The sequence below is a fragment of the Sander lucioperca genome, chromosome 19, assembly GCF_008315115.2.
Source record: "Sander lucioperca isolate FBNREF2018 chromosome 19, SLUC_FBN_1.2, whole genome shotgun sequence".
NCBI lineage: Eukaryota > Metazoa > Chordata > Actinopteri > Perciformes > Percidae > Sander > Sander lucioperca.
The window spans coordinates 21,961,883-21,985,773 of record NC_050191.1 but is presented as its reverse complement, the minus strand read 5'-3'; the positions used below and the strand labels follow the sequence as shown (position 1 = coordinate 21,985,773).

The 23,891-nt window shown below is 41.6% G+C and overlaps 1 protein-coding gene across 20 annotated transcripts in view; it reads left to right on the top strand.

Annotated features, from left to right (window-relative positions):
* The window catches only part of nrxn3b (neurexin 3b), a 326,116-nt gene that overhangs the window by 288,952 nt on the left and 13,273 nt on the right, over positions 1–23,891 (top strand). For all 20 annotated transcript variants that reach the window (XM_035995714.1, XM_031287986.2, XM_031287985.2 and 17 more), the window contains one exon: positions 23,002–23,080. In XM_035995714.1, coding sequence (XP_035851607.1) covers positions 23,002–23,080 — 79 coding nt within the window. The remainder of the gene's footprint in view (positions 1–23,001; positions 23,081–23,891) is intronic.

The following is a 23,891-nucleotide window of genomic DNA, read 5'->3' as shown; positions in this document are numbered from 1 at the left end:
TCTTTCTATCGAGATCGAAGTGCTGCTGTTCACTGAGGTGTGCAAAGCCGGCCTTGCCGCTGCTCCCTTTCTCTACATTTCTCTCTTTTTCTCTGTCTCTCTCTCTTTCTGTCTCTGTCCGTCTTTATCTGTCATTCACCCCGTCCAGCCTAACCGAGGCTTTTCTCCAATACGTCCTGAGTCCAAGCCAATGAATGTCACGGCCGTGCCAAGAAAGTAATCACGCCGAGCAGTCCTTTGACTCCCAGAGGACAAATTGAACCATTCGTTGTTCATATTAAAGCAATAACTCTCCCTCAGGGGGTGAGACAGGGTTGGGGGAGAGGTTGGTTGGTTGTTGGATGACAGACAGACAGGGACCACTGTTATCAGCCTCTTCACCTCAACAACAGATTGCCTGACGTACAGTGATGATGGCCCCTCATGTCAGTGCTGACACTTGTATGTCTCTATCAGTGCAAGCGTGGCGGAGGGCAGAGTCAAAGCTGTTCGAAATCCACTATTTGGAAAGAACTGACGAAGAGAGACCCAGTGTCCATTGGGGTTGGAGGAAAAATCGCTTTGCTTATGTATCGTGAATTTTTTTTGGCGAAAGTTTTTAAAATCGATTATTTCCCTTAGAATTGATTTTTTATTTTTTACCAATAATTCACCATAAAGGTATAGTAAGTGATATTAATCCAATACACTTTTTGTCAAATTTAGTAAATATCGCCTCACAGTCACTTAGCTCTCTATTTTCTGTGTGCACTGGAAAAAAAAAAAAACGGTGTTAAAGGTCCTATGACATGCTGCTTTTTGGATGCTTTTATATAGGCCTTAGTGGTCCCTTAATACTGTATCTGAAGTCTCTTTCCCGAAATTCAGCCTTGGTGCAGAATTACAGTCACTAGAGCCAGTCCCACAATGAGCTTTCCTTAGGACGTGCCATTTCTGTGTCTGTAGCTTTAAATGCTATTGAGTAGGAGAGAGGGGGGGCAAGGTGCAGGGTGGGGGTGTGGCCTTGACCAGCTTGCGGCCACGGTTGTAGCTCTATTTCCTCATGGACGGGCCAAATTCTCTGGGCAGCTGCAAAGCAGAGAAAGGGGAGGTAACCTTTCCCCTTATGGCATCATAAAGGGAAGATTCCAGATTGGCCCATCTGAGCTTTCATTTTCTCAAAGGCAGAGCAAGATACCCAGGGCTCGGTTTACACCTATCGCCATTTCTAGCCACTGGGGGACCATAGGTAGGCTAGGGGAACTCATATTAATGTTAAAAAACCTCATGAAGTGAAATTTTCATGCCATGGGACCTTTAATACACAGCCCTGGCCTGTGAATATGCAGGCCGGCCAGTAGTTATCTGTCCGTGAATCTGGGGGGTGGAGCTTCTGAAGTGGGGGTTGTATTTGTTTGGCAGTTAAGTTCAAATCAACAATCTTTGTGCAGAATCACTTACTGCACCTTTAATGTTTCGGTTTATACAGTACTACCGACGGCGACTACATCATATCCGTTTCCAGCAAAACGAAAGCAGAAAATGCAGAAAAGTACATTTTATGTACTTCTTTACATAATATAATATATAATAAATGTCAGACTGACATGTGATGTGCATTATTTTTAGTTAGTTTTTAGAAATGTCTTAAGTAGTGCTGTCAGTTAAACGCGTTATTAACGGCATTAACGCAAACCCATTTTAACGTACTGCAGCCATAGCATGTAGGCCTTTTCCATGTTGATAAGAGCATTAAAATGAGAAAAAATAATGGGACAAAAAGAAATCAAGGGACATTTAGAATAGATAAAAATGTGTGATTAATTGCGAGTTAACTATGACGTTAATGCGATTAATCGTGATTAAATATTTTAAACGTTTGACAGCACTAGTCTTAAGATATATTGCCTCTTGAAGTGTATTATTCAACTTTTGTTTTTGTTGAAGACGGAAAAGAAAAATCACAGTACTACCGAATTGGCAGATATCAATTTAAATTTAATAAAGGGCCCATGTATCGTGAAAGAATCGAATCGTAACAGAATATATCGCCCCAGCTCTAGTGTACAGCCTTCATATGTTGGGTTTGAAGTTCTGGAGCAAAAGCAAGGCAGTCCATATCCATTCTGTCTATGCGTAGCATCAGTAATCTGCTATGATGATGACAGAGCTGAGATACATTACACCAGCGTCTCCGGCACCATCGACAAGGTCACATCAGATGAGAGAAAAAAAACATGGCATCGCTGGGAAAATGGCATTTTTGTGTCATAGGCTATTAATATCCAATGCAGTCAATAAGCTACAGTATGCGTGCTACAGTATGAAAGAGCTTTTATACAAAGTACTCTCCATTTCAAGGTGAAATGATGAAGCTATACTTCTTTTGTCAATACCCAGGATGGGGCTGTTAGATGCCCGATGAACTTGCACTTTGGTAACTTAACAGTAAAAATGTAGTTTTCTGCCCTCCTTAACTTTTCACTTCACTTCTGTATGCCTTCCGAGAGCGTGCCTTGCTCATTCTTCTTCCACACCCTCCCACGGCAGTGTCTGCTTTGATTCACACCGCTGTGTCACTGAATTTCATTTGCCAAGGCCTTTAATTTTACAGGTCCCAAGTTGGCTGTCAAACACCGTGGTGTGAGAGGTAAGGAGAGGACCTGCACCAGTTTGGCAGATTTCTCCACCCCTCAGGGTAGTATAGGAGAGGTGAGGGAGTTGAGCTATCATTAGTGATGTACTGCAGTGCTGAAAGAGAGCTATAGGAATCTGACACAGAGCTGAACTCGAGCGTGTGTGCAGCTGTTTTAGGAGTAGGGCGTGTGCGCGCGCAAGTATGTACGTGTAGAATTAAACGTGTGTGTTTTGGTATCTTTTGGCACATCTATTTTTGGTCCACTTCACCAACACTAGCTGTTGCCTTTACAGACGTGAGAAGTGGTGAATCCCTCGACATCTCAGGATCAACAGAATGAGAGACAGGGGTGGGAAGTGGAGAGAAGCAATCTCACGCTTAATTAATGATAGCTCCACTGGGACGTACCGACAGACATGTTTCATTTTCCTTTACTCTCTCTGTCACGGTGTTACTCGGCCACTCTGTAGATCAGGTGGTCCACTCAGCGACCAAAGACTAGTGTAGACAAGAAAAAGATTATGTTTTTAAGATTTCTCTTCAGCTCAACTTACAGAATCAAGTAAAAAAAAATGTATTTAGGTGTCATTATTTTCATTTTGTATTTAAAAAGAAAATAAATAGACTCACTCACTAAACATGTAATGCCTTTTTTACTTACTTATTGTTGTATGTTTTGAATCAGTGAAAAATAATAAGCCTTCCTAGTGTTTGAAAGACTGGCTCCCTAATTTTAAGTTTGTAGGAAGTGCGCTAATGTGCACGTACAAGGGGTCAACATGGGACTAGAAAGCTTAAAAAAATTAAGTAAAAAAAAATAAGTCGATTATTATAACACACAAATAAATTCAAAAAGGTTTGTATGCAAACAAACCCCAGTTCGTAGGCTCATTCTAAAATCTCTATCTTCAAAATTCCACTTACAGACTAAAAAGTACAATGTTAACTGCACGCAGCTCAGCCATAATCAGTTCAATTTTTTATTTTGTATTGAGAGAATTCAGTTGGTAAAAGTTCTTTAGCAATATAGACAATTTTAATAAATGAAGTTCATAAGATAGAACTAGCACTAGTTTTTGCCACGTCACATCTGTTTCTTCATGAATATTATAAATATGAAATGGTCTGAGACCTGGCATTAGATATGTCAACAAGCTGAAGATAACGGCCACGCTCGCCCACAATCTTGCTCATAAAGCCTCCCTGTCTTCTGAAGATTCAACCCGAGTCATCATTCTGTCTTTCATCTGTTTAACAGTCGGAACATCTCTTTGATCATGTGCCACAGAGGGTGACTAATGCTAACCTGGTTAGCTTTATATAGGGGGTATAGCCATGGTAATGCATGCACGCAGAAATGCTAACATAATGGAAAGATAATGTTGTATGTAAGATATGCTCAATGGTGTTTTAAGCCCCCAACGTCTCCTTCCAGGCAGCGCTGCGACCGTTGACTTCAAGGCACCTAACCTTAACCCTAACCATTGCCTAATCCTAGTGCCTTCCAGGCAGCGCTGCCTGGAAGGAGACGTTAGGGGCTTAAAACACAGATAAACGTAAGATATGCACATTAAATCTCTGCTATTTGTCACACTTTAAAACTGAGAAGTTCACTGTGAACAAATCTCACTCTACTTTTCTCCACTCCATCATCATAAATATATTAATTAGTTTTTTATTGACTTGGCAAGACAAGTAAATAAAGTCTAGTAAGGAGTAATGCAACGGTCGATATATATAAACAAGAATAATGGAATAAATATTGTCCTTTAATAAGCCTTTTTACTTTAAGCTGCGTTTTAGTCTCGTACCGCTTTCATCAAGCAACTTGTTCTTTCCAAAAGAATAAACAGTTTGACATGAGCTCTGTCTGAGCTCCAGTGTTCATAAGTGCTTGGTGTTGAAATTTAAATGGCCTGACAGTTACACAACACGTAATTAAAATTCTACTAGTAGCTTGCAGCATGAAAAGCCAGAAAGGAGGATAGGAGATGATCTCCCATTAAAGGAGAACACCACCAGTTTTACACATCAAAGCCAGTTTACAAGTCTTACGGAGCACTACTACATATGTGGGGGGAAAAAAAGGTTATATAAAGCCTTTTGTGGCTCCACAGGGAGATGTGCAAATTGATATCTGATAAATTGCCCTAAGTGATTCACTTGAGGCAATAAGATTACATGAGGAACATGAAGAAAAGAAATCTGGGGGTGTGGAGTTAGAAAGAACCCATCTTACCAGACTTCTGTAGCCTGCTCCTCATCTCTGCTGTCTATTGGCTCGAAGCTACATTAGCCGCTACTAGCATAACACACCCCGAATCTCAGGCAGAACTGTCGGTGGTTGAGGTGCATTGTGGGTAATGTAGGCACCAGTTGTTGACAAGGAAGAAGAGACGCTATCTCTAAGCATTTTGGAGGCACATTCAGTTTTTTTTACAAGAAAAAGGCAGTAAAAAACTCAAAACTGTCTTTGTATATTTTTACAAATTCAAGATACAGTGTAAATAACCCATAAACTTCCTCACTGCAGTTATTTCATAAACCCTGATTTTTTCTTCAATCCTTTTGATTATCAATCCAGGTGATAGGTGATGAAAATGTCAGTCTTTCATTTACGCATACTGGTAATCTAGAATGTATGGAAGCTCCTGATAAGCATTTAAAACAACCTGGAACTTCATTTAGGGACTGAGAAAAATCCCAATAAACTAAAACAGGTGACGCTTGTTGAGCGGCCGGCTACCTAAGCTCTTCAGCTCTGCAGAGTTCTGGTTGAACCCAAGAATGGATTTAATGCTTCCTGGTTTGATGTGAGAAGTCATTTTAGGAATACTCATTTCTGCAAGTCTGTCTATCATGGGAGATTGACGTCTCTTGTTCTCAATTAACTTGTGCTACTGGCCTGAGATGTTTGGGAACAATTAGTACAGGAGGCTGCAATCTAGCGTACCGTGGGGGGAAACAGCTGAAGGAGAGACACTGAAAGTGATTTGCATGGTTGCCGTGTTCAAAGAAATTGCTCGCGTCCATCATCTTCAACTGGCCTGATGCTCAGGAGACGGGAAAATGAGAGGTAAATTGTGTGCCGTTTAATTGGGGGTTTTTTTCTGCTGAGAAGCGTTTGGATACACATTCCATGATGACAATAATATTGCTTTGAATCGACAGATTCATCTTTGGCACGGTGTGATTTCTGTATTATTTCAGATTATTTTTTCAGATTATTTTTGATAGATAGTATATATGATGGGAGGGAAAGTTTAGAGAGACAGGGGGAAACACCAAAAAAGGTCATGACCCAGAATCAACTCGCACTCTTGCAAGATAAGATTTTGCACACTAAGCTACCATGATACTCTGCTTCTTCTTTTTTTCTCACTGTTTTTCCTCGACTCGCTTCTTCTACTCTGTCTATCTAAAGTAAATCAGGGATGTTGCTTAACGCCTGGGGATATATGATAATCACTGATTTATTCTCTCTTCAAGAGGTAGTGAGGAAGGCGCTGTGCAGCATGCTGCGTGTCTCTACGTGGTAGTCTGCTTGATGTGTGTGTGTGTGTGTGTGTGTGTGTGTGTGTGTGTGTGTGTGTGTATATGTGTGTGTGTGTGTGTGTGTGTGTGTGTGTGTGTGGGGGGGGGCTGATCCGCCCCACTCCTCCACCTGCTGCCAGTCGTCTTGTGTCTTGTGTGCCAGTCGTCTCTGTGATCACCCTCCCTCGCTGCGCCCAGACCTGCCAGTAATTGTGTTAAGGTCTAACTAGTAGGAGGCTATTCCAGAGCCTACTGAGCTCTGTTTGCTCAGTAGGTCCAATTAGGAGACAGCAGACTGATGAGGGAGCCCGCTAGAGTGTGTGTGTGTGTGTGTGTGTGTGTGTGTGTGGCTCATTAAAGGGACACACACATGCATGCGCACACACAGTTTGTACAGTGTTCTCTTGATCTTTGTCTCACATCTGCACGCATGCACGTCCACATTAAGCTACACTCACAAACACACACACAATCTTTCAGCTGTTGCAGCCACATCCACTCACATTGCTAGAGAACAGAAGCACAATATCAGAAGATTCTTAATGTGCGATACAGAATAGCCCCAACCATGCCATCAACATGACAAACTTATTCCAGCACTGTCATGCATTGTCTGTCTTCACTTTCGCTGGAGTGTGCATGCAACACCAGGTTGTGACTTTATTTATGAATTTTTCATGCAAGAGAATGTGTACAAAAATCTATTTCCATTAGACTTCTCTGTGTGAACGTGTTTGTTGATGTTTGCAATTTCGCTCGCGTGTGTGTGTGTGTGTGTGTGTGTGTGTGTGTGTGTGTGTGTGTGTGTGTTCAGGGCAGTCTGTCTCTCAGTGTGTGAGAACTAGCAGCTAGCTCCAGGGTTTTTTCAACCACAGGGGGTTTTATAATGGATGTCTCCCATGCCTCACAATACAGCTTATATAGATCCTCCGGGAATGCTTGTGTGTGTGTGTGTGTGTGTGTGTGTGTGTGTGTGTGTGTGTAAACCTGCTGTCTTGTCAGCCTCCACTGTCAACGGCGGGGCACTCACACACCAAGGGGCAAGCAAACGGCACACATCAGGTTCACACACAGACAAACACGTACACACTGTGCAGCAGTTTGTTTCTGAGCTGACCGGCAGGACATCAGGACATCAGCTCTTGGTGGTATAAAGGCTCACTTCATGCTGTGTTGCCTCCAGAGATGGCTGGCTGGTTATAATGCCATACACACCGACTAAGAACTCAAACTTACAACTGAAGCAACTAAGTGAGATTAGCAGCATGAAAACGCTGATAGTGGTAATGAATGCCAGTTCCAACTATGCAAATGATTAAATGCAATTAACTTTAACCAATCAGTTTATTAGTCAAGAGAATTTAAATGCCTTCTAATTATACAGCGTATCTGCCGTTTGAGTTAAACTGAACGAATGTGGATTTAAAAAAACATCCCAAATATTATTCAAGGCGTTGCATGTCATTACAATCCAGATTCTTCTTCTTCTTTGGGTGCTGATGTCATCTATCCCCTAGCACATGCCAGTAAACTTGCATGGATTATCAAAGTGGAACAGTCAGTATTAAATCCTGTGCCAAGCCATTTTTAAAAAAGTTGTTAGGTTGCTGTGCGATCCCACACTGTTGGTGGTATTTAATTAACTTTTTTCCAGCACAACGGTTCTGGGAACAAAACTATTATAAAAGTTAAACTTCTATTGCCAGCATTTTCAAAGTTACTTTATCAGACAGGAAGTTACTGCTTTTCATCTTTGTAAAAAAAACTACTATACTAAGTTATTAACTCCGCAATGCTTAAGCCTGGAGGGGATCGTGCATTCGGTTGTCTGTGCAGCTGTCTGTTCGCAGCTAATCACACATACTACTCAACCAATCAGCCTAATACATTCTGTGCACATTTAGGACTGTCTGCTTAAAGACCTCTTGTGGTTTTGGTGCTTTACAATTGTTAAGCAACTTGTTTTATTGACTGCTCATTGGCTCGTCATACCAAGCATTCCGGGATGGGAGAAAAACGTGCTCTGGTTTATTTGCATTTCTTTAAACCAATCACAGTCGTCTTGGGCGGCGCTAAGCGCCAGACAAAGCAACAGTGCCTCTGCAAAATAGCCTCGGGAAGGAACTTGTTTTGGTGGAACGTGTACGTTCAAAGGTTGTTTTAGTCGTGCAGCAGAAAACTCAGATTGGACAGATAGTCTAGCTAGCTGTCTGGATTTACCCTGCAGAGATCTGAGGAGCAGTTAAAAAAACTGACATCCATAAAAAAGTTTGGTCTCATTTTGAACCGGAGCATCTGCAGATTAATTACATAACCCATATGTTATGATCCATTACAGTTGGGCATGATACGATGTGAACAAATCCCTGTTTTTGTTATCTTTGCCGCCATCTTAAATGTAGACCTGCTATGTGAGCCGGGATGTACAAGAAAGGATCGAGTGGGGGTCGTTGTTTTCATGGGCAGCGAGGTTAGAATGGGACAGTGGCGCATAACTGGGTTATAAAATAGGTGCTGCTGCTTTGACGGGCGTGTATTTTGGCCTTAGCAACAATTGACAGAGTCTGTTTTCTGAAGATCTGCACTCGCTTCGTCACCACTCTCTTTTGGCACACAAGATTATGCAAGCTGTTTCTCTTATTTTTACTAGGTTTTTTTTTTACTTGTCCTGCTTTAAATGGATCTTCCAACATTTTGGGAAATGTCCATATTAAGGATGCATGAGAATATAAATATTACATTTACTGCTTACAGCAACTCAGAAATCCTGTCCTCGTTAAGTGGCTGGCTTCATCCAATTTTGTAACTCTGAATAAAACCCAGCGGACCCTTGGATGTGGTGGTCATTAGCCTGATAGCTAACAAGATAAAACATGTAAATGAGAGATGTTGGAAGATGTTTCTTGTTTTTATTTTACTTTTGTGCCTTTGGCAAATTAGCAAATTAGCTTTATGTTGCCTCTTATCTTTGTGCCAAGAAAAGGCTAAACATGTCACAGAGATAGCTTATGTTGAACATTGATTATTTTACCTAATTCTCTATAAGATAAAAAAAAGTACCACAATTTTGAAGTATTAAGGTGCCACCCTATCAAATGAGGCTTCCTGTGTTCCTTGCTGTGTACTAAATGTGTTAATAAATCATAACTTCAGGTGTGTGTGTGTGTGTGTGTGTGTGTGTGTGTGTGTGTGTGTGTGTGTGTGTGAGCTACAGCAGCACTCACACACCTGGTGACTTACTCCACAGTGGCAGTAATGAATCTCTGTACTGTGAATATATATTTGCTGCCAGCCTGTGATGTGAGTGAATTTATGTTTGTATGTGAGAGAGAAAGGGAGCGAGGCCACGTCTTTGCAAGGATATTCACAGATCTATATGTGCATTACTGTCTCTGTGAATGCACCACATGTCTACCATAGTCAATAGGATTTAATTAAATATGTATCGTACAGACGCAGCCTTTGATGTTCCACAGCAGTAATGTGTTCCGTTTCATTGCTCAGCTGAGCTGTTAGCAAGGCCCAGTAATGTTTCTCCTCTGCCCGCAGAGAGTTCCTGCAAACTACAATGAAACCTGTTGCTCTTAACAGCAATGAGTGAAGGATAATTGTATGGATCTTTGTGCCTGCATGCATGCATGGTTAGTCCTCCTTACATGTGTGTGAGCATGTTGAAGTACTGTGGGAGGGCTCAGACTAACAATATTTTAAATAATTTCTCTATTGGTTAGTGATTACGTTTCAACTTTCATCTACTAAAAAGAGACTATATTGAATGCTTAATTTGGTTTGTGCTCATTAGGAACTGAATCCAAATGGGACTCCCGACTAATTTGGGAGATGTAAAGCTGCCAGTATCAGCCATTACATAATGCCTACATTGATTTGGTATTGCAGTCTTGAAGTCATAATAGTATTTGACTGTGAGAAATACAGCAATATTGGAATGGATTGAAAAGGCAGCTCAAAATGCAGTCCACAAGGAGGAAATGTGAGGTCCAATTTCAGCTGCTTGTTTAATACTTCCCACATTCTGCATAAACGCCAATTGCTTTTCCAAATTGATCATATCATCTTACTTAAAGATTGTATTGTTGCAATTAGTGAGGTCCACTCAGGTTCATTTATAAAGCCCTTAAGTCCCAAACAACAGTCCAAACACTAGACTTCCCAGATTTAGCCAATCAACAGCATTCGCAATGTGGATAATGCATAATTACAACAGGAGATACCATTAGAACAACATTGTTTTCTATATTAAGTTAGTGAACTCATTGGGGTTTTGCGTTGGAGGCAAAGAAAAGCGCAATTCATTGTGAAAAGCTTGGATTAGGTGAGCCTAAATAACCAGAATTAAATTGTTTCATAAATCTAACTCAGAACTAATGAGATCAGATGAATTCATGCCTTGTTAAAATATGTATATTCATGACTTAATAACACAGATCTCAAGAGGACATCAGGTGTAGATCACATCAATTCACAATGAAGACAGAGATCTGTGGTGTTCACAGCCACAGAGCAGCATATATTAAAGAGAAAAATGTACATGAAGATACAATAGTTAAGAGAAAACTCACTACAGTACTACAAACAAAGAACAGTTGGCACACACCGCGAGCACAGAATCTGACACAAGAAGTACAAATGTGTTGCTTCTCTGTTAAATGAGATTGTTGAAGAGTTCTCTTGTAATCATATTATCTTGAATTCAAGCCCAGTATAAGTAATGTGGAATTAAAATTCAGAACATTATTTGGCAATGATTTTGGTATTTGGTTTAATAATAATAGCAAATGCCAAAGAGTCACTGGTTCTAGCCTCTCAAATGTGAATATTTCCTGTTTATTTTCGTTATTTGTGATAGTGAACTGAATATCTTTGGGTTGTGATCATTGGTCAAACAATACAAGCAAATTATGATCATGTTCGTTTTTCACTATTTTCTGACACTGTATAATAAAAAATAATTGAGAAAATAATCTGAAGATTAATTGGAAATGAAAATAATCAGTAGTTGAAGCCCTACATGAAAATGAATGTGTAAAATGCAACATGAAAGTGATTAAGATTTAAATAAGACCCTAAAAAATGTATTGTTGATCCTGCTTAATGAAACTGGATTTTGTGAGAATAAGCCTGATTTACTGTAGTAATCCTGGTGTCTCTGGCTTTATGAATCACCCCTCTGCTGATCTCCAAGCTCATACTGTTGCCTTTATTTTGTTGGAGGACAAGTCTCTGCCAATGTCTTGTGATCCTCAGTGAAATGGAGCCCTTTCCATTCCTGTCCTGTCCTCACTTCCTCCTCCTCTTCCCCCATGCTCTCATCTTCTCTCTGCCTCTTCTTTGGTCACGGCTTTCAGTGCAGCTCACCACCGCATCCACTTGAATTCCGCACTTCCTCTTTGAAGGGAGAACCACAAACGGTAACACAAATCATAACTCGGAGCTGTAATTGCTGCTCCAATTTCACCTGAGGATGGCATGCACAGAAATGTTCTTCCATCTTTTCTCTGCTCACCTCACGTGTCTCTCACCATGTGACCACCCCCCCTACGCGCCCTCCAAGCCGTTCTCACTTCTAACTTGTCAACATACTAACGCTTGGTCATTGGCCTTCAGCGTCGGATAGGACCCACGATGCACTCTTTAACTTCTGTATGGAACGCACCGGGCAGAGCAGCTGCTCGACCGTGTCTCTGTAAGATGACATAGTATGAAGAGCGACAATGATAGGGAGTAGTATTAAAGACTGAAAATATGTGTAAGGACACAGGTTGGGATGTTGGAAGGGTCAAACAACACAGGACTTTCACCCAGGAGACCGGGGTTCGTGTCCCATTCTTTTCCCGTGTGTCACTTAAACATGCATCTTTTAACCCCATTGTTATGGATATTTACTGACCTCTCCATAGATACTCAATAATCGAACACAAAGCAGAGTAAGTCAAGGTGATATATTACAAATATTTTATGTGATCATTCACAGGGAAGTTACCAGGGAAAAGTAACAAGATCTTATCAGTTCAGTTTTCCCCAGCATCTCCCAAAGAACATAGAGATACTACATAAGGATGTTATACTTGTTACAGAACAAGAAGTCTATGCTCATTGGCAAGCAGCCAAATTAATATGTTTCTAAACCAATGAAAAGATTCCTTTACAACCACATATTTAGATTTTCCTTTAATGGTCATTCAGACTTACTGTCTCCTTCACCAGTGACAGGCTGTCATATATGTTTTTTCAGTTGACAGACAGATTTCTAAAATGGTCCCAGGCCTATAGCTAGGAATGTACCTGCACCTGTCACAGTAAGCAAAACCTCTACAGTACATGGGCCTCTGACTGCATCTCAATTACAGCTCAGAGAACAATGAGACAGTTTCAAACAGAGTGCATACAGAAAATGTTCAAATGATAATTAATAAAACTCGAGGAATCACAATTCCTTTAACACCATCCACGATCTTTTCCTAACCCTAACTAAGTGGTTTTACCCTGCACGTTGAAAAGTGACGCCAAGGGGTCCTGACACGCAGCGTTAAAAAGTGACGCCAAAGAGGTCCTGACACAAAGTGTTAAAAAGTGACGCCAAAGAGGTCCTGACACAAAGTGTTAAAAAGGGACGCCAAAGAGGTCCTGACACAGAGTGTTAAAAAGGGACGCCAAAGAGATCCTGATCAAGCATCAGTATGTTGACAAGATGGGAACAACACACACAAACAACACAGGACTTTCACCCAGGAGACCAGGGTTCGTGTGCCCTTCTTTTCCTGTGTGTCACTTAAACATACATCTTTTGACCCCACCTACGATCTTTTCCTAACCCTAACTAAAATGTTTTTACCTCACACGTTGAAAAGTGACGCCAAGGGGTCCTGACCAACCATCAGTATGTTGACGAGAGGGAATGAAAATGTGTTACCCCCCCTCAATCTTTCTCTGTGTGTGTGTGTGTGTGTGTGTGTGTGTGTGTGTGTGAGAGAGAGAGAGAGAGAGAGAAAGAGAGAGAGAGAGTGTGTGTGTGTGTTTGTCACAGGGTTTCCCTGATGACCTTGTACACTGCGGCAGGGGGGTGATTAAGAATCAGGGCCCAAGACCATTTCCTTTTCCATGGGAAGATGAATGACCCTGTTTGAAAGTGGCTGCCTATGGCCTCAGGGCAATTAGAGTTTGCTGTGAGCCAGCAACCCTCGCTGCTCTGTGTACAAAAGCAGGTCCTTGAGAAAAAGAGAAATACTCGGCACGTAACCCATTCTGCTGAAACCAACACATCGTGGTGATGGTGAACAAATTAAATGCATTTTTTTTTTCTTTCCCAGCTGTTTTTTCCTCCTGTTCTCCTCACCCACCTTTTCATTTCCCCAGAAAGCTAGAAAGACCTGGGGAAAAAATGTGCTGACTACAGGACACTGCTAAGAAAATCACACAGAGGGTGCTCTTTCGAAATATCAATATTTGATCTAGGAAAATAATTTGGCATGTAGCTTTGGCTCTACAAGTTTATTCTGGAGCTCATTTTGTTGTAATTTATCCACTACATTAAAGGAGAGGGTTAACAGTGGGACCTCCAGCCTTTTTGCACTCCTTGTGTTAGCTTGCATCAATATTGTTAATAATGAAGATCAAACATCATCAACTGTTTTATTAGAATCAACATTGTGTCATTTTTTAACCTTTACTTCTGTGCTGCCACATCCATCCCCCACCCCTTCATCCGCCCCCTATTTTTTCTCTGATAAAGCATCTTATCTGTCACAGAGCGGGGGAGCATGAGCAAAAAGAGTTGTGGCAGCCTATTGATAGGGATATGGCCTACTGCAATTGATTCCCCTTGTAATACAAGCCTCTCCCTTGTCGGCCTGTCAAAGCCCAGATCGGACATGATAACGCTCGCATCAGACAGCCGTCAATAGAAAGGCGAAGCTTCTGCCATGGAGATGACTATCTTATTTTGATGCGAGGGGCCAGTGGAGTGGAGGAATGGGAGAGGGGGAGATAGGGAGAAAGAGGAGATGGGAGCAGGAGTCAGCCTCACCTCTGATTTCTGTCGCTGTGGGGGCCGTTTCTCAACCTAAAAAAAAAAACCCACTGCTGTATGTATCCCCATCTAACACGTGTGAAAATATATATATGTCTAAGGTGACCAAGGAGCACCTCAGGGAAGAAGTTGCTTTGAATTGTGTATATTTGGTTTCCCCTTGCCTCTGCGTTATCATTTTAAATCTCTGAACATGCAACCACATTGGATTTCCATAGCAACTGACTGCCAGGATGAGGCGCTTGAGGAAAATTGATGTTTTGGGTTTATTCCCATCATTACAAAAAACAAAAATCAGCTTTAGCAATTGGGCACCCTGGCATAGTAAATAAACCAAATTGGGTTTGATAACAGGGGTTATAATGCGGATCTATAATGTTGTGTCTCTTCTAGGGCTGTCAAACGATTAATTTTTTTTTTAATCGCGATTAATCGCTGAAGTTCTATAGTTAATCGCAATTAATCGCATATTTTATCACATTCTATTATTTTGCATTTTAGAACAGTTTTTAAGTACATATTAATCAAAAGCATTTTTTACCAGTGTATCTTGATTGGGAATCAAATGAATGCAAAGTGAACTTGATTTTAAGATTTGTAATTATTTATATACTGTAAACAAAAGAAAAATGTGTGAATCTGTCATTATTGCACAATTCCTCCAAGTACCTAACTAAAAAACTAAAAATCCCTATCCTTACTAGAGTCAATATAGTGTTTAGTAACTCCTAAATAATGTTGATTACTCACTGACGTCCAGTGATCACCGGTTAATGAGCAGCTCATTTCTGCACAAGTCCGTGTTAACACAGCCCATCTCCACTTTTACAGCGAAACAGGCTGGATAGTCCGGTACACTGTTGTTTCCACAACAACAAAAACACAGCAGTCTCTGAACTCGCGTTGGGAGTTTCGTTGAAGTTGGATGTAGTCCAGTTTTTGTCTAATGAGCGGACACTTGCAAGCAGGATTGATGGAACAGGTGGCCGGCTAGCGTTAGCTTTCCACCTACCTAGGTTATACTCCAGCTGAGCTGCTCACCGCTGAGGATGTCCCCCCGTGATCGCCCGCTCTGGCTGCTGCCCGCTACGGCCGCTGCAGCTGCTCGCTCCGGCCGCCGCAGCTGCTGCTGCTCGCTCCAGCCACCGCTGCTGCCCGCTCCGGCCACCGCTGCTGCCCGCTGGTCAAACTAACCTGTACGGCGGGCCACAGCAACCTCTTATTTCCGAACATTCATCTCGTTCTAGCATCACGTTAACTGTACTACTATGCTTAGCTCCGTAGGTGGTAGCTCAAGCTTGACATGCTTCGGTGATATTTTAATTCGGCTTTACACAATGTGCATATGGCTTTCGACTTGTCTACAAGCCGTCCGGGAGTTTTGGAAAATAAAAAGCGCCATTCAGGATTTCATTGCTGCGGTCTTTCTCCATGATGCCTGCAGCCTGCAGCAGCAGGATGTGTTACGAGGAAGTGGCAGCTTGATGATAAGTAACGGTGCTGCAAAGGGTCAAAATAGCAGCCTGTTAGGCACGACACAAAACCGAGTGAAGCGTAAAATAAATTAATAAATGCCGGCATGCGATTAAAAAAAATTAATCGCATCGCGTCGGCCCTTAATCGCATTGCGATTAACGCGTTAACACTGACAGCCCTAGTCTCTTCCCTTATTCTCGAAAGTTTTCGTGTCTCAGTGTTTCCTTCCCCCTATGAGATGAGCACAGAAATGTGACGTTCGTCATGTGTTCTGATAAGATGGTGGTGTGTTAGGAGCAAACTCCTGCGCCCTCCCTGATGATATGACTCACTGTACTTACATGTGTGCTTAGATCCCCCCCACAGCACTGTTCACGCTCATGTTTCATGTCATGTTTGTAACCCGGTGGGCCATGGCTGCGTTTTAGCCTTTACACCGCTTTTACTGACCTAGGGGAAAATAGAGACAATGGTTGAGTGCATTGCGTCTATATTCTCCTCCTGCAGAGCACAAACCGCTGCTTTGATGTGACCGATCAGATCACCGTCATGCTCAGCAGACTATTCTACTGCAGCCGCAGACGCAGCAGCTGCTGCTCCTGTTACCGGCCATGTATTTAAAGACTTTTATTTGAAGTTAAAACAGTCTGTGTTTGATTAGTATGAACTTTAGACAATGGCTGTGAGCACACGGTTAAATGATGGTATATTTTAAGAACTACCTGGAGACCAATAAGCTCGCAATATGTTATTTTTTCTAAAGTTGGAGAACAGCACACTGGTGCACATAAGTTGATATCAGTCACATTTATTATTAGGCACAGGTGTGAAGAGAGAGTGTGAGTGCACTATTTCTCGTGTGTGTGTGTGTGTGTGTGTGTGTGTGTCTACTTTGCACTTGGCGGGTGTATTGCTGGGTACCAAATGAACTTGGCGTTCGGAATTTAGAGCTGTTTGGTCAGTGTTGAATATTAATAAATATAAATGAAACTACAGGATGGCACAATAAAGGTTGAGCGGGAAAAAAACGCTCGCATAACGCTGGCTTCACTTCTTCAGTGTCTACCCTTCACATTAAAAGCCCAGCTTAAATTCACTCTGAGCATTTCGCTATAAGGGAAACTTTTTTAAGCGACACTAAATATCAAACAAAAGCCAGACACTATACCATATTAAGTTGCTGTGAGCTGTAAATTTGTATATTTTATGAGTAAAATCTGAATCTCCACCATAACAGCTAAAATTTCTCTGTCAGCTAAGTGTACTAGTACAATGTTTTCCTCCGAAGTAGAAGTACACAGTAAGTCAGTATACAGTTGAGTTGTTTTGGGGTCTGTCTGTAAGTTAGATAGATAGATGGATAGATAGATACTTTATTGATCCCCAAAGGGAAATTCAAGGTCCCAGTAGCTTAAGACATCACACACAACATACACATACATCATAAACAGGATGATAAAAAAGCAAATCCACATGAATAGCATGGTCAATAAAATAAAAAATACTAAATAAAAAAAAATAAATAAAAAAATCCACATGAATGTACTAAGGGATGTATAAGCATGAGACACTTGCAGTGACAGGGCAGGAACTGACCCTGTGATTCAGTATGAGAGTGTGTGTCATGGTGGTAGTGCAAATAGGTCCAATAGTGCAAGGATAAAGTCTAGAGACCAGCATTAAATATGGACAATATAAGAGAATAATGTAAACATAGTAATATAAAAACTATAGCAGTGCAAGGATAAAGTTTAAATAAAGACAGCATTAAATATGGGCATTATAAGCATTAAGCATGGGCATTATAAGGGAATGAAGTAGACAGTAGGATAGACACAAATCATCAGTCAATATTAGAGGTTTGAAGTAATAGTGTTACAGCCATTGTTCAAGTATTAAGTTAGACCTCAGTCCATGCTGGGGGAAGGAGGGAGATTATTATTGTGGGGGGTACAGTGGTTCTGGAGAAAGCTACAAGCAGCAATACCACAGGCTAAGCACCCAGCATGTTCCAAACAGGCACATTTTCAAAAGGCACAGTACTAGTTAGATAGAAAGCGTCATTGTTGAACAAATAACAAACCAAATACATCATGCCTTTTTTTCAGTCTTCTGCTTTGTGTTTGTGTCACTAGGTGGACTGTGCTGTGCCAGAAAAAAACTTTGTTAAGTGTGAACAGTGTGGCTCGGCTGTATTAGATAGGATAGGATTTTATTTGGCTGTGGAAGAAATCTGTCAGATACCGGTTGCATTTATCTGCTTGATGTAGCAGAGCGTGGCAGCCTGCAGTGCAACTGCTGCTGCTACTAATATATGGCTAGAAGGGAGCAAAGCTAGATGTTGTTGTTGTTCTTGTTTTTGTCACTGGTAGTCGATGTTACGAATATGTTGAAATTAAAGGATAAAATATATATTTTTTTCTCCTTATTGGTTCGCTTTAATTGTTCATCCTGTCCAAACTGACCCTGTAGACATCGCTTCCTAATGTGATTTTAATGAAGTGATGGGGAACAACACCCACATTCTGTCTGTGCAAAAATGGATTTCAGCTTAAGCTAACAAAAAGCTTCAGCCGCCTGAGTTAGTCAAATTGTGTGGGCATATCTTCCAAAGGTAAACAACTTTTTTGTAACAAATTTCCTCTTTGTGTTTATACGCTGTGTGTTAGTGACACAGCAGCGTCAGTCCTTCGACAGCATCTACACAGGCTGCGTTCAGGCGCAGTGTTGAGTTTTGATAAACTGCGTTTATGGCAGCACTCGGAGCCTAACATACAACAACTGTAGTTATACTGTCTGCGTAAAACAAAAAGAGAAAAGAGACTTGCAGCATAATAATGTGTATATGCACGAGTGAAATGCGAGCCGCGTCGACAGCTGGATTGATTTAAAAAAATCTGTTCCGCCAGACCTGCGTGAGACTTTTGTGTAGACAAGCTGCAACTCAGACAGCTTTCATATGAGCTTCAGCTGAACTAAGGAATGTATTTTTTTGCAACAACAAAAAACAACAAGGACTATGGATTTTGTCTCCAACTCTTAAATGGAATGACATTTGAAAGCGCTCTGTTCAGGGCCAGTTTGGACACAAGGAACATACGTACATACTGTACTGTATGGGCAGGCGAGTGTGCCTATACAGAAAGAGATATGTCTGTCTATTCTATAAAAATAAAACAAAACATCCACACACTTTAATTCACATCTCTTACATATAGTGGCTCAGCTTTCGTACTGCACTACTCTACTACTTATACTATAATGTAAAATATATAATCTTTACTGGGCAGGCACTGTGCTGTTGTTGGTTGTGTTTTCCTGTGGTTAAAAAAAAAAGTTTTTAATAAAAGAAGTGTTGGTTTCCCAAGGTTCAAGTTTATTGTTAATCAATCTGTGAGGTCAGGCCTGACTGGTGATGTAGCATGCACTCCATCCAGTTGCTGAGGTAATTGCAGCTTTGCCTGTTAATGGTCTCTGCATCACTGCTGGCTGATTCACAGTAGTCAGTACACAATTCCTGATTGAACACCACAGAAGCTTTGTCGACTCCGTGACCGAGAAAGCCCCGGCATCTTTGCACATTCTCCATTTTGTTTGTGTCAGTGCCGTCAGTTGTGAAACTAAAAGCTGTGTATTTTGAGACTCGTCTCCCAAGGAGGCTGTCTTTCTTTATCGACCACCGGTGTGATCCTTTGAGTTGATGTGCTGAAGTGGTCAGAGGTAAATGCTGTTTTAATGAAGTCTGGCTATTGATTTGGCTGTGGTGTTTGTTTGTGGAGTTAGGAATTTGAGAACTTGAAAGCAGGGTAATCAGGATAATCAAGCATGATGCATATAGCCTGTGAGTTTTTATGTGCTGAAATCATCTCGTATTATACGCTTTCTTCACAAACAGGAAGTAGAAGGCATGTGCATGCATGTTAAATCTTCCCACACACACACACAACAAAACCAGCCTGTATATCCCGCCACCCAGACTTTGTTAAAAAACGACGATGAGGACGTTTGTTGGGAATAATTACACCAAAAAAGAAATCACTTTGCTGCCAAAATATATCCCACTCTATGTTATGGAGATTTAGACAGAGAATTGGATTTCCCCAGCTGTGAAATCAGTTTTTGTTGTCCCGCTGGCCAACTGCGTCATTTTGCTATACCCCGCTGTAGGCTCCCAACGCTGCACACACATGCAGCCTATGCCTTCTCCGCTCCATGTGCCCCAATTGTATTAACAGCATCTATCCTCATGACATACGTCAACGACTGTGTGCTTTGTGTCACTTCATCGGTTCTGCATTAGCCCAAATGTGGAAAAATGGAACTATAAACCCTTCATCAGAATTACTTGGGTCTGAACTATTGTGACAGAGATATGTCATATGTTTATGAAAGTGTACAGGCGCAGATCTAGCGGATCTGAAAATGTCAGACATGACACTTCAAAAGGCCTCTACAGTTTCTCCGAGTGGAATCAAAGTCACTTAGATTAGAGGGTCTCTTACTCCGATTCACAGATTACATTCTATAAAATGCAAAGTGAAAACATTGACTGGAGTGTGTCCTTCTACCATTTAAATGCAACACTTACAATACGCGAGCTGAGGCATTCGGCCCTGCTCTTTAATGTGAATAGGCTTAAAGATGAAGTTCTTAATGATTTTTTTGCTGCAGTGTTCTGCAGTGCTTTGGCCCCTGTATGCCAACAAGTCAAGAGAACGCAAAAGATTGTAACATATTTTTATGAGGCTTGCCTCGGGGTTAAAAGCCGTGTCATTTGACCGGTATTACATTGATTAGCCTGCCACACACCTTAAACATAGTCATAGCAATGTCAGTCCTTGTAGGTATGTTATAATGGAATTTCTAACATATTTCATCTAAGCTGCAGATTTGCCCCAACAATATCCATTTAAAAATCACTTCAAAGGAGCATACGCAGTGTCGATAAAGGGGTAAGTGAGCTCAATCGATAGGGCCGTGGGGGAACTTCAGACAAAGAAGTTTGGGAGCCACCACCCTAATAATTGTACTTATCATTATTTAGATAGAGTATAAAGTTTTGCTGCCTATTTTTTTACCTACAGTCAGACAGTGCCCATGCAACATTAAAGGAAACTCATTCCTTGCTGCACACATGTTGTGAACTGTTGCATGGCTACAGTAAGCATTTGGGGAGACTGAAGCTCTGATGATTATAGCAGTTTTCCGTGTTTTTTTTTTCTTCCTCCTTTGCACTGCATCGCACCGCAGGGGGAATACAGTATATAAAATAAATGAAAGCAAATACGGACTGATCTGACATGAGAAGAATCTCTACAACTTAAATATCTCATTAGAATGTTTCATGGTTTATTCAGCGGGGTTTTTTCCTTTATGCATGAGAAATAGACATTACAAATTCACAACGTTGCTTTTAAGAAGACGTCTTAATATCTCTTTCTGCGCACTTTCTGTAACCATGTGTTGCTGCAGCCTTTACGTCAATCCACACATTCACATGCACTTAAGTATCTAATTAAAGTATCTTTAATCCCCTACTTAGATTACAGAAACCCAGTTCCTTTTTACATATTCTTACTGTAACTGTAATCCCGTTACGTATGCATTGAATGTGATTCAATTCAGATTTGAACCATGTTAGACTGGACATGTAAGAATTTCGGACCTAGTCAGATTGCCATTGCACCAGTTACCAAAAAATTGGCATGGGTGCTTAATCAGGCATAAAAGTTACATAATGACTAGCATGCATGAAAGTCTGAAAAAAAGGGGCTTAATAGCAATATGCATAGGCTGTGGATGCATGTGCTGTGAAAGGTGAATCTCCATTGTTCCAAAAATATTTATGTAATTGAAAAATTAGCAAGCTTGCTGAAATGATAATAAAAGATCATCTATTCAGCAAAATGATGTATTTAAAACATGTGTAAGACTCTGCTAAGCTGCTGCATCCAAGGCAGTGAACATATTTGCTCTGCGCTGAGATACTGTTGGCATCAGCTGCAGAGAAATGCTGCATGAATGGGCAAGAGAAAGGCAGTGTTTTCAATTGATGCTGGGTGATGGTGCGATGGTCTCGGCCTGAAATTGCTGGAACAGGCTTTGAAGTGGCTCGGGTTTTTCATCTCTCTCTTTCTCTGTGTCCCTGCCTCCCACATCTGACGCTATCATAATAACGAGCAATAACCCTCTTTCAGCAATAACTAAGACTTTTACGCCTGTAATGTGGCTTCAATAAATAGTCATGTTTACCAAGGGGCCATATTTTACACCAATTTGGTTTAGAGCCTCCCTTCTTGCTTCGTTTTTTTTTTTTTTTTTTTTTTTGCCTCCTCATGCTGGAGTACAGTACATAATGTGGTGCATTATGCATACCAGCACAAACACGCATTAGCACTTTACCAAATGTACTGATACAGAAAATAGCACAGTCCATCACGCATAATCACATCAGGCAGTAGGAATATGCTCTGAAAAATAATCCACTTTCTCACTGTGAGGTTTGGTCGACATATACATGTTGAACATCAGCATGTGTGTGTATGCATATGGTAGAGGCGTGCAGTTTTCTCCGGGCCCCGCTGAAAGCAGCAGCACAAGCATGGGGGCGCGTTTCATTAGTCTGTCAAACTCAATGATATTTAGAGTCCCACACCCTCGGCCAGGACTGGAAAACTCAATCAGCACTCTGATTTCATAACCCTGCTCAGTGACAGGGCTTATTTTATCGCCCTGCTGATTCATTCTAATAAACGCTGGCTGCCCAGCGCACTGCTGCTGAAATACAACCCCCCCCCACCCCCTTCTGTCCTCCATGGGTCAACCCGAAAGAAAGGGAAGAAGTGGGGGGAGGGCGGGATAAATCAGAATTGTGGGAACTGGAAGGTGCAGATAATCCATCGCTGCTTCGGGTGTAGCTAGCAAGTCTGCCGCCGTATCCCTCCCTCCTCCTGCACCCTTTAGCACAAATCAGAAGCCGGGACAGTGTTGATCTGCGAGGGCTTGGAGGGGCCATTGATTGTGGACGACAGAGGAGGAGAGAGGCGATAAATAATCGGAGGCAGAGTGCGCAGGGTGAAGGAAAACAATTATCTGCGGAGGTGGAAAGCACATAAAGTGAAGAATGATAAACACTGTGAAATATGATTGACTCCAAGTGATATATGGAAGCCGAAAGGACAGGCGGAGAGAGGCCTGTGTGTCCACAGATATCCTTGAATGGAATGGCTGCGTGCAAGTTGAGGACTCACTGTACTGCCCCAGGGCCTCACCACATCTTTCTGTGCATGTGTGTGTGTGTGTGTGTGTGTCTCTCTTTTCTCCGCAGACGACCGATGACATTGTTTCGTCGGCGGAGTGCTCCAGCGACGACGAGGACCTGGAAGAGTGCGACTCCGGACATGCAGGTGGGATGGGTGTGTCGAGTTGTGCTTGCTCTGAACCTGGTCTCTTTCTCCTTATCTTTCTTTGATTTGCTACCGAGGAGCCTCTCCTCTTAGCATCATGTCCCATGAGAGCTTCAAGTGTAACTTAAAAAAAAAAAAAACTCTGAAAAGTAGCCACTGTGAGAAATACACACTAGTGTGAGGGGTTCTCAGCGTATATCTAAAGTTTATCGAACTCTTTGGAGATGGATGAAAGCAGTAAGAATCATGTTCCTGTATCCTTAGCATGCTCTCTGTAGGAAGTTAACTGTAACAACAAAAAAGTAAATGCATACATCTTATAGTCTAGCTACTGTAGTCAAAACCTCATACCTTTCATCTCTGAAACAAGTTACACTTAGCTATGGGGCCACTGGTTGCAGACATGACGAAGCGTTGATACTAATTTTGTTCTCTCAGCATTCTGTCGAGAGCAAAACTTTACTCAACAAAGTACGAAATTAGTATCAAGCCCCATGTCGCCCGCACTGATGCTTCAAAATGTATCTGTCCTGTACTGGTTGATTTCCTCTTGCTGTGCGTGTGTGTGCGTCTCTCTTGACAGAGGATACATTTTGAGATTCTTTCGAGAACAAAGATGCTTTCAGCATAGATACTGTGATATGTAGCAGACTAACTGCAACAGAGCCTCTTCCTCCTATCTCCTTCCTTCCTTCTTCTCGTTTGTACCTCTGTTTCCTTCGTCGGAGGCTTGCCTTACCTGAAACATTCTAATAGAGAACAGATATCCTCGAATTTCTGTGCGCATCGTCTCTCTTCCCTCCTCCCTTCA